The following is a 10,715-nucleotide window of genomic DNA, read 5'->3' as shown; positions in this document are numbered from 1 at the left end:
TCCGTGAACGGTTCGAGACGGTTTTATTTTTGTTTTCAGTGCGACTGGCTCGCACTGCGGAAATATCAATCTCTTCACTATAGCGAGTATTATCGTTCTCACTGATAATATTGTTTTCGATGCTGAGTCTTTCAGCATCGTTGTTTAAGTCAGTAATAGGAATTGTAGGCGGGCACGTCAAAATGGACTGTGTAACATTAGGGCAACTTTAGCCCGTTACAAGTAACGGCTTTTCCTTGCAGAGGAAAGTTCAACGGTCGCTGGCGGAACTTCTATCTTCTACTGACTTATTATATTAATAACTTACTATGCACGGCGCCTACTTGCGCGCCGCACAATCGTTTCTTGTGACGATTCGCGGGGTTCAAAAACTTAAATCAAGCAATCAATAGAACTGGTGTCTTCTTGCGTCAATATTACCAAATTTGGTAATATTGGAACTATTAAGTCAACATTAGTAAAGATAGTAGTTTTGTAGACTCATTGTTTGGAGCAGTCAGTAAGAGGTTTGTATAGGAGAGCAGTCGACGCAGGGGAGTGGCTGCGCCACGATGAGGGTCCGGGAAATGGTTGTATTTGAGTAATCAGTGTCGTGCAAGAAGATTAAATTTAGAGAAGGACTTGTACTATCAGAGTTTTGGACTAAGGTGCTGATAAAACGAAGGATTTGCATGATTTTTCCTCATCATCAAGGTGCGCGTAAGGATTGATTACATCCTACCATTTCTTTTGATTTTCAATTCACTTCTTCACGATGCTGGCATCAAAGACGTAACATCATCTGATTTCGTTTCATCTGCCTATTCCTGGCAACCCGCTAACTCTCTTCGTAATATGCATTCTAGATTTAAACTACAGAATGTTGGACTACGTGGCCTTCGCTTCGTGTCTACCACCGAGATGCCATTCTACGATGTTGTGGTCGCCGGTGGAGGTGTAATGGGATTTTCGACGGCTTATCATCTTGCTGCTGCCGCTCCTAACCTCAATATTGCCGTAGTCGAGAAGGATCCTTGCGTGTGTCTTTATAAACTTTTCATTTTTGCTGGTAGACGACTCATGGCGCATTTATGCTTTTGTATTATAGTACAAATATGCTTCTGCTACTCTCTCGGCCGGCGGCATTCGCCACCAATTCTCTACTACCGAAAATATCGAGATGAGTCAATACGGCACTCAGTTTCTGCGCAACATTAAGTCAAACCTAACAGTAGTTGGCCACGATGCTCCTGACGTGCAGTTTGTTGAAGGTGGCTACATGTTCTTAGCCAGTGAGCGAGGCTTGGATGTGCTTTACCAAAATTACGCCACGCAGAGAGCCGCAGGTGCTGATGTGCAGATGCTGGACCCCGTGGCACTAAAGAAACGATTTCCGTGGATTAATACAGACGGAGTTAGCCAAGCTGTTTTAGGTGTTAAAGATCAAGGCTGGTTTGATCCTTGGGCTTTCTTAACTGCTCTTAAGCAAAAAAGTTTGGCTTTAGGAGTTGACGTGCTGGAAGGCGAGGTCGATGGATTTGATCTAGGAGAAAAAAATCAGATCGAAGTGGTACACATTAATGTGAACAAGTCGTTAGATTACAGCGACTTCAAATCGGTCCGTGGAGGTGTTGTCGTGAACGCGGCGGGTTGCTGGTCGAGCAAGTTGCTTGAGGCTTGTGGGAGCTTCGATTACCCAGTGAAGCCGCGAAAGCGATCCATGTTTGCTTTCCACTGCGACGCTGAAGAAATTTGGAAAGGTGATGCAGCGACGCCACTCGTGGTGGATGTGAACGGTGTATATTTTCGACGAGAAGGTGCCGGTGGTCGATTTGTGTGTGGCTGGTCTCCTGAACCCGATAATGACTACGATGGACAATCTACGGACGAGTTGGACATTCCGGACCACATCCAGTTTGAGGAGCAAATTTGGCCTACAGTAGCTCACCGAGTCAAGAAATTTGAGGCTATAAAGGTACTGAGTGCATGGGCCGGATACTATGATTACAATACTCTGGACCAAAACGCGATCATCGACTTGCACCCAGACGTTCCCAACATGTATCTTGTCAACGGATTTAGTGGTCATGGGTTGCAGCAATCACCTGCCGCGGGTCGTGCGATATCTGAGCTGATTCTTTACGGAACTTTCAAGACAATTGACTGCTCATGTTTCAATTTTAATCGTGTGCGCACTAATGAGCCCTTCGTTGAGCAGGGAATTGTGTAGATCATCGATATTGTCTTAATACAATTCACGCCGCAATGACAATAGTTGCAATGCTTCTGACGTAGTAGTATTTAGTGGCAGTGACCCGTAAGCCGTCACTTTTTACCGCATGATGTTATGCTTGTAATTAAATACATCCTCCGCGCAGTAAGTATGGTGACGAAGCTTTCAAAATGCGGTATGGAGTTTGTCCCATTTACGAGGAAACTTATTCATTGTGTATCTTGATGCTTATAAATAATACAAGATCAACAGATCTGCTCTATCAGCCAACACTTCCAAACACAATTTTTTAGCCTCTTCCTGACTTTTACTTGCAGCGTGTGCTTTGAGTACTGTCTCTTTGCGTTGCGCGAAAAGTTTGCTCTCACTCGATGGTTGTTATAATTCCAGCACTTTACGGTGCTGTTCATCTTCCCAGCTTTCCTCCCTTCAGCCGATTCACGTGACGCACAGCATCGCGCGATAAAGTAGAGCTTTGCTATTACTGCAAGCGCGAATTATCAAAACCTTCGGTAGCGGCAAGCTGACTCTTAAGAGCTCCTTTCTCTACCGCCATGTTTAGCAGCATATTTCCAAACTGTTTGGCCTTACGTGACATAATTAGTTGCAGCTTCTGCATTCGTCAATTATGTCAGGAGATGCTCCCGCCACTGACAAAAATTTAACTAACGTGTCTTCTTGTGATCTGGTGCCGCAGCTCTCGAATGCGTTTGGCGTCGCTCTCCGTACATTACACAATCTGGCCTCTGTCGCCTTGAGCTACTGAATTTCATCAGCGAGTAGGGCTGCCTTCGCCATTGCGTGTTATAGCTTTCTCCCTCGTTTGGTTGGCATGGTTTTGATTTCGGCAGCAAGGACCAACATTTTTGTGCGTTGCAGTGCTCCTTCCCAGCGCCACTATGTTGTGCATGGCCACTTCTTCCCCAAGCCAATGTGGTCTGCAAACAGTTTTTCTGTAAGTGTTTCGGCTCCAATCTGCGGCATCAATCGAGCTGCACATTCTAGCATCAGGCGACGCATCACTTCCCCTCCTCTTGCTCATCTTGCATCCTTCGTGTGAGCTCTCGTAAGCTGCTGGGGCCAAATTTGGCAGTGACCGTTTTTCATGTTAATGCACAGAATACAAGTCGCTCCTTATATTGAAGGGTCCTTCAAACAGAAAGTAAATCTTAAGTGCAACAATCTCTATATTTACGAATGAAAACGTGTCAACGACTTTGGTAAGGACTATCAGTTTATAGAGGCTAGCGCTTACCATGATTTTATAAATTTATACACTCTATTGACGTGAAGAAAATTAGAATCTGAAGCGATCAAGCATTAATGACTTCTAGAACTGATGAAGAGGTGTACCTCGTAGAAAACGCCACTTTGTCAACCTGCGAGGTGCGCATTATGACGGATGAAGAGAGAAAATTCTCAATTATGCAACGTTCGATGGATGAAATTCTTTACATTGCGTCCATGGTGGCGCAGCACCAAATCCCTATGGACGTGGTAAATACTATTTTAGAATTAGCGGGCGTGCTAATCGCTTTTCAGGCTGAGACTTGGGAATTCTGTCATGGACGAAGCAACATGAACGAAAAATATTTGCAGCTAAAACTGCCAAAAATTGCGGAGCTGAAACTACCGCCTGGAGTAGACGTGAGTGAATGCTCGCTGCTGGTAGTGGATGTTGCGTCTAAGGATCAAGGCTGGGCCACCGACAGACGTGAGCACAACGGCACTTATTGTGCATCAAGCTCGTGGTGTGAATTGGTTTTGACGTCGACAAACTCGATCGGGGATAGCGAAGAGACTGATCGCGTGGTAATTTGGCCGAACCTTCGAGCAGGCAGTACTTTTCGCCACCATCGCAAATATTTTGACAAATCCACCAAACTGCTGACGAATATAAAGTTGGGCGACTGTGCTTCAATTGTGCTTCGATCGCAGTATCCCGGGTGGACAAATTCAGCAAAGTATGGTTGGCTTGCTATCTGCTTTGGTGTAAAGCTCAATGACAACTTCTTGTTTGCCAATATCCCGTTTCCGGAAAGCGCTGCCAGAAGAGAAGAAAGTGCGAACTCTTCGATCTCTTGCTGCATTCAGTAGATGATGGTTGCTGAAATTACTATGCGCACGGTTGACTGCTCTTATTTGAAGCAGATATGTGTTGCGATACTGAATCTGCTCGGCAATAATAAGTTGCATCTTGTTTCGAATTCAGGCAATGTGCTGCTTACTGTTGAACCCTGCGATAGCAATTAAATTGACGGTCTGGAGCGTCATAATCGAAATATTTTAAGAAATTGGTCGCATGCACTGAAAGAAGAGTCTACGCCACGAGAAAACATTTTTTTATACAATTTGGGTTCAGCCTCCAACCTCATCTGTAGTCTATTTGATTTCTCTTAAGAGCATTACAATTTAGCCACCATTTGATGCAGTGAATGGCCTCAATGCTTCGCTTAGTTTTAAGCCGTACAATTTTGGAAATGGCTTCTTTATTATTGAGTCCAATTGAAGTGGCTTCGTTATTATTGAGTCCAATCGGTTGACAGGTTTCGACTTTTGCAGAAAACAAATTGGCCATTTTGCAACTTTGGACATCAAACACTCTTCATACTTGGTGAGCAAATTGTCTAAAGTGGTAACTGGCCATTTTGCAACTTAGGACATCAAACACTCCTTAATACATGTGAGCAAATTGTTAAAATGGCCAGTTACCATTTTAACAATTTGCTCACCATGTCCTCTATAAGAGCATGCAATACATGGTGAGCAAATTGTTTAAAATTGCATGAGAACGATGATTTACTGCCGAGATCTTGCGCGCGGTTTATTAATGCTCGCGATCGTTGCTGGACTTCACCCTTCAAAGGGAGTTATTCCGATAGATTTTGGTCCAGAATCAACACTTGCGCCTCGAGGCGAGCAATATGAGCCGCGTGAAGTGTCGTATTTTGTGCAGAGACCGCATCAGCTACTTGGAATTATGGTGACTGCACTGGTGGTGCTTATATCAACGGGGGCGAAGACTGGCGGAGGGGCTTTGCTATATTCTGTCAATATATTAGTGCTCAAGCTACCTCCGGATGTATGTGATAATGAGATAGAACTATTACCACGGCAATTAACGTAAATGCATGATTGTTAAGGAGGCCATATCTCTGGCTAGCGTAACCATTTTTGGTGGAGGTGAGGCTGTATGCAATATGCTATAAAGAATAGAATGCAATGTGGTGATTGATCTGCATTTGTTCATGTAGCTGTATGCGACTTCCTTTTAAATCTTTGGAAGAAATCGATGAACACAAATTCCTCATTAATTAATTGGGATTTTGTTCTGGTGATGCAGCCCATGTTATTAAGTAAGATTAATTACAGATGACTTTGCAGTCTTTGCTAATGACAGCCCTATGACGTCTTATTTCGCAGTGGGAGCGGCATTTGGAGCGTCGATAATCTCGTGGTTTTCTGCTGGGCTCTTCAGCATTGCATTAATCGTTTATTTAGTATACATCAGCTTAAAAACACTAAAGAAAGCTCAAATTGTCGGATATGAAGAGGGCTGGCGATGTTTCAGAAACCAAAACAGTGAGACCATATCTCTGCTTGGGACGTCATCTAGAAATTTTGAGGTGAATGGCACCTTTCAATACTGTAATCTTGAATCTAACATTCTGTTGACATATTTAGAGCAATGATGTGAGCTTTCAGTGTAAAGGTGGCCTTCCGTGGCGCAAGCTAGGAATAAATCTTGGTCTTTTAACTGCCACGGTGTTCCTCACATCGCTTCAGGGTGGAAAGCATTTTCGCAGTCCGCTTGGAATTCCTCAAACGTCTTTTTTCAGCTTCATCGTATCGATGCTGCCATTCATATTCCTCTCGGTCGTCTCTCACTACCAGATGAAAGGCGCCGTGGCGACGTATCAAAGGCAGCAAATTCCAGGATTTATACTTTTGCCGAATGAAGTCCAGGTATTTCGTACCATACTATCATATCTATAACCATATCTGATCTGTTAGTTCTTTCTGCGGTGAAGTGGTCCCCGGACTCGATTAAAAGGTTACCTCTCCATCTACTCGGCATTGGCGCAATATCAGGAGCATTTGGGGTCAGCAGTGAAGAGGCGACATCAGTCTTGCTGCGCCAAGTAAATTTTGCTCCAGTCGTTGTGTCCGCCATGTCTGCCACAACTGTGTTTTTTGTTAGTGGCAGTAAGTGATATGCATACTACATTTTATTACATTTTATCACACTTTGTACTCATTTGCTCGTGCTTTGTAGTGGCGTCCTTCGACTTTTTCTTGTGGGGGAAATTAAACCTGGATTTGGCCAAATTTTTGGTGCCTCTTGGTTTCCTGATGACGTTTCTTGGCCGTATTTGTCTCATGAAAATTGCTTGCAACGCCAAATCGCGCACTTTGCTTTTGTTCGCCTTAACTGCATCGATGTTTATCAGTATCGTCACTTTTGCTTTCGTAGAGTTGCGCTCTGTATTCATCTTTTAAGACAAAATAAAGCTGAAATAAAGCATCATTTTACAATAAACAACCGCTTAAATAAAGCGTTCGGAACGTCTTAATACTACTAAAACCAGGAGAGGAGAGCGTGAAGATCCGGGTGATCGCGGAGCCGGACGCGTCATAGCTAGTCATTTTAAGTATGGCAGACACTGGACACGATGCTCGGGAAAACGGATTGAGTCACAGGAAGCGCCACGACGCGGATTTTGGCGGCGAGTCAGCGTCTAAAAAAATTAAGCTGGAGGAAGACACACCGCCGGAGGCCAACCCCAACACGATAGAGGCCGTAAGGGAGAAAAATAAAGCTTTAGAGATTGACATGAAGGAAAAAAACCGACGCATTGCCTACTTGACCAAGAAATGCGAGTCGCTATACCGCTCGCGGGGCGTAGCGAGTGCGTCTTTTCGCTGCCTACGGAGGCACTGGTTCCAGCTGCAAGACGAGCTACTTACTGCAGTCAACGCATTCAGTTATTCCGATGAAGCATCATTGAAGACTTGGCAGGTCGCTCTTGACGCAGTAAATGGCTTTGGTCAGCCTCGCTTGCTAAAGAACGAGCTGACAATTAATTTACCCGAGTGGTTTATGATTGTAGCTAAGGACGCAAAGCAGGAAGAACCCGATGCTGACGTTTCGCTTCCTACCGACGAGAATACTCTTGACAACACATTTATCAAAGCAGACGATTTAACAAATATAGAAAACGACGTGCTTGAGCAGCTTCAGGAAAGAAGTGAAAAAACAAAAGAGTTATTGCAAAAATTGCTTGCCACAGTTGGCAGTGCATCTCATGACAAGGCAAAAATGATTGAGTACGCTCACGTTTTGAAGAGTAAACGAGCAGCTGTCGCGGAATTGCTGGTACTAAAAAGTCAGCTCCAGGCGGTCAGTTTTGCGTAAATAACCAGTGTTAAGTGTGTGGTGCTGATTGATTTGTTTCTTGAGCCAGTGTAAAACGTGTATAGCTGACTTAGAGTTTGATATAGAAGCGAAAGAGATAGAGCGCCACCGCGCTTGCCGTGATTTCGACCGTCTGAGCACATTCGTTAAGCAACAGGGTGCAGTTGATGCGGAAAATGTTGTTGACGCCAATCTCAAATTGGAACGGATCACAGATGATAGTAATTCTCTTGATAAATTGCCCGATTCATCAAGCTCTGAAGTGGTGGAGCATGAAGAGATCATTAAGAAAGAAAAGGAACATGAAAAGCTTGTTGCAACGATGCGGGAAAATATGAGTATTTTGAGTAAAAAGTTGTACCAAGAGCGTCATAAACTCGAAAGCATGGATCGAGAACTTGACAAATACAGGGCTTTGGAATCAGCGGTAGTTTGGTTAAGCATTTTGGGCATATGTATTAGAAATTTCTTGGCTAATTAATTTCATTGTGATGCGTCTGGATAGTGGAAAAACGATGAAGCTGTATTAATCCAAGGTCATGAGGAAAAACTTAATCAGCTCCGACAGGAAAAGTGTCATAGCAACGAAGAATATACGAAACTTCTTCACAAGACGAAGGTATGCATTTTTGGCTGAAAACGTTGTTTCTAAATGGCATGGATACCTTGTAATGTGTTTTGATTATCTTATGAAAAGGACCTCCAGCACCACATAACCGAAAAATGGGAAAAGAAAATTACAAAAATCCAAGCGGAAATGAGTAAAACAAAGTCTCAAATGGACGGTTTAAATTTAAAAAATGTATCATTGCGAGAGAAGGTATTCAATGCATCGAAGTACAGAGACCAGGTGCGAATATATAAAGAAAAGTAGCTTGTTATTGTCATTAAAGTCGCCTCATTTTGCGAAAAATGTGCAGCTGATAGAAGCAAAGTCGGAATTGCAGTCAGTTAAGCGTGAAAACACGAAGCTAAAAGCACATGTCGAGAATATAACGAAGCAAGCTCAAGCAGCAGTTGACAATCACAAAATTCAGACACTTACAATTAAGGTTTGGATGCTGGTTCTGACTTCTGGACTTCATTTGCTGAGCTAAACAGCTAAAATTTAGGTAGCTCATTTGGAAAAGGAAAATCTGGAAATCCAGCAGGCGTACAACACTATAAAGCAAGCCGAAATGTATGATAGCTTTTACTTTTCCCGTATTAAATCATATGTCTACGATTTTGATTCTGACAAATGCCTCGTGTGTGCTGACAGGAAGAAGGCTCATGAAAAAGCAATTGACGTTTTGAAGCCCTTGATTGAGTTGGAAAAAAAGTATGACCATGAAAAACGAGAGCTTAGCGCATGTACCTTAGAATTGGCGACGTTGCGTGCTAAAATGGAGAATATGAAAGCATCCTGTGAATCTGCCCGAGAAGAGAACGATGCGCTTTTGCTTGAAATTGAGTCGATGGCGAAAAATATAGAAACACTTCGCCTCGCTCGGAAGAAGCTTATACAACAAATCGAAGATAAACGTAACGCTAATAAGAAGCTTAACACTTTGCTTGCAAGAGAAGAGCAAGCTAAGTCGCATTGTTTTGAAGAGCTGGCTGCTGTGCGTCTTCAAGTCTCCACTTTGAGCACTGTGCACAAGCACCAAAAGACGCTTATTGAATCATCCAAGGTAGTCATTGGTATTTTTTTTCTCTTGTAAGCTTGTAATTTTTAATAGCTAATATGACTCTATGATTGCACAGGAACTTTTGCAAGCGAAGACTTGCGAGCTTGAGAAACTGAAAACATACATTCATGTCATTGAGTCGCAGTGCGAAGCTACAGATGCAGAGAAGCGACAACTGTCACGAGATGCTGAAGTAGCAAAAATGATATGTGCAAGTGCAGAAAAGTCACATCAGCAACTGCAACTAAAAAAACAGAAGCCTTGTCTGGAGTGCGAGAAATACCGCAAAATAAATGAGGAAATGGAGCAGAAGCTGCAGCATGCTAAGTCGGCATTTGCCACTGGCGAGCTTACTGACCTTGAGCGATTTGAGCTACGTGACTTGCAGAAACTAGTAAATTGCTCAGTTTGCCAAGACCGACGCAAGGACGTGATTATCACCAAGTGTTTTCACATATTTTGCAAAGAGTGCATTGAAAATAATCTTAAGTCGCGAAATCGCAAATGTCCCACGTGTAAGAAGATGTTTGGTCAAGACGACGTGAAAACAGTATGGTTTACATAGCGATTCTCAATTAAGCACATATATAAGTGTAGAAAAAGAGAATTTATTCTGTTTGCTAACCAAAAGTGGACAGCGACTTGGTGCATCCTCTTAAAGAGGAGTGTCACCAATAAACGCTATATAAAGCTTGGTATCGCAAACGGTTATTAAGCAAGGACTATCTTCTATAAGGCAATTGCTAAATGGCAAGATTTGTGAAGTTTGGCCCTCAAAATCTCAGAAAATGAAGTGATACAAATTCTGGATCAAAACTTTTTTTGGGGACCGTTATAGGCACCCCCCCATTTGAAATAGCCACCCCCGTCTGTAGATAAAAATCACACATTAAAATTGACAATACAAACATTTTTATTATTCCGCTACGTCCTTTTGGACTTTGGCACACACAACACCCCCACATTAGGGAATCGCTATAGCCACACACCCTAACTATCTACATTAGAGTAGTGTACTGCCCCTAAGCACATCAGATTACGTGTTAGAACTAATAAAATAAGTTTAGGGGTTGGGGTTTAGTTTTGTCTGGCAATGTTAGATGTACTGTTTTTAACAGTGAGAAAAAGCCAAGAGCGCCCGCACTTGATTGGCAAGTCATAAGAAGAGCGAAAAGAAGGAGCAGCAAATCGAAACTGGAAATAAGCGACAAGGGTCGGAGGGGCGCTCTTGCCCATGCAAATTACATAGTATTAGGAAGTCAAGCTTAGGATGAATTCATTTCACTTTACTTCTACAAATATTTGCGGAAGTAAAGTGAAATAAATATAGCGCATGCTTACCTTTCAATAGGCGATTTTTAATGCTCTTTTTTGTACCCACCATGAGCGCAAGGAAGCCACAATTTCCTTATGTTTC

The 10,715-nt window shown here is 43.0% G+C and overlaps 4 protein-coding genes across 4 annotated transcripts; all 4 read left to right on the top strand.

The window, feature by feature from the left end:
* Positions 1 to 370: 370 nt before the first annotated feature.
* On the top strand, positions 371 to 3,350 carry CCR75_005096 (uncharacterized protein). The gene is made up of 2 exons (XM_067963179.1): positions 371 to 1,017; positions 1,088 to 3,350. The coding sequence occupies exons 1-2, from the start codon at positions 835 to 837 to the stop codon at positions 2,207 to 2,209; spliced, it is 1,305 nt and encodes a 434-aa protein (XP_067820126.1). The 5' UTR covers positions 371 to 834; the 3' UTR covers positions 2,210 to 3,350.
* A 185-nt stretch (positions 3,351 to 3,535) lies between these two features.
* Positions 3,536 to 4,309, top strand: CCR75_005095 (uncharacterized protein; the record flags this gene model as incomplete). Its single annotated transcript, XM_067963178.1, has 1 exon — positions 3,536 to 4,309. One exon carries the CDS (start codon positions 3,536 to 3,538, stop codon positions 4,307 to 4,309), a length of 774 nt encoding a protein of 257 aa, XP_067820127.1.
* Positions 4,310 to 5,020: 711 nt separating this feature from the next.
* CCR75_005094 (uncharacterized protein) lies at positions 5,021 to 6,755 on the top strand. The gene is made up of 6 exons (XM_067963177.1): positions 5,021 to 5,395; positions 5,467 to 5,568; positions 5,636 to 5,838; positions 5,897 to 6,178; positions 6,244 to 6,418; positions 6,489 to 6,755. The coding sequence occupies exons 1-6, from the start codon at positions 5,344 to 5,346 to the stop codon at positions 6,710 to 6,712; spliced, it is 1,038 nt and encodes a 345-aa protein (XP_067820128.1). The 5' UTR covers positions 5,021 to 5,343; the 3' UTR covers positions 6,713 to 6,755.
* A 54-nt stretch (positions 6,756 to 6,809) lies between these two features.
* On the top strand, positions 6,810 to 10,220 carry CCR75_005093 (uncharacterized protein). Its single transcript, XM_067963176.1, has 7 exons — positions 6,810 to 7,613; positions 7,678 to 8,055; positions 8,134 to 8,247; positions 8,326 to 8,478; positions 8,549 to 8,680; positions 8,741 to 9,301; positions 9,375 to 10,220. Exons 1-7 carry the CDS (start codon positions 6,867 to 6,869, stop codon positions 9,861 to 9,863), a joined length of 2,574 nt encoding a protein of 857 aa, XP_067820123.1. The 5' UTR covers positions 6,810 to 6,866; the 3' UTR covers positions 9,864 to 10,220.
* Positions 10,221 to 10,715: the final 495 nt, after the last annotated feature.

Source organism: Bremia lactucae (assembly GCF_004359215.1).
Source record: "Bremia lactucae strain SF5 chromosome Unknown BlacSF5_NotPlaced_49_SHOA01000009.1_1371882bp, whole genome shotgun sequence".
In the NCBI taxonomy this organism is placed as follows: domain Eukaryota; phylum Oomycota; class Peronosporomycetes; order Peronosporales; family Peronosporaceae; genus Bremia; species Bremia lactucae.
The sequence above is the reverse complement of the archived record's forward strand: the minus strand, read 5'-3'. Positions and strand labels throughout refer to the sequence as shown.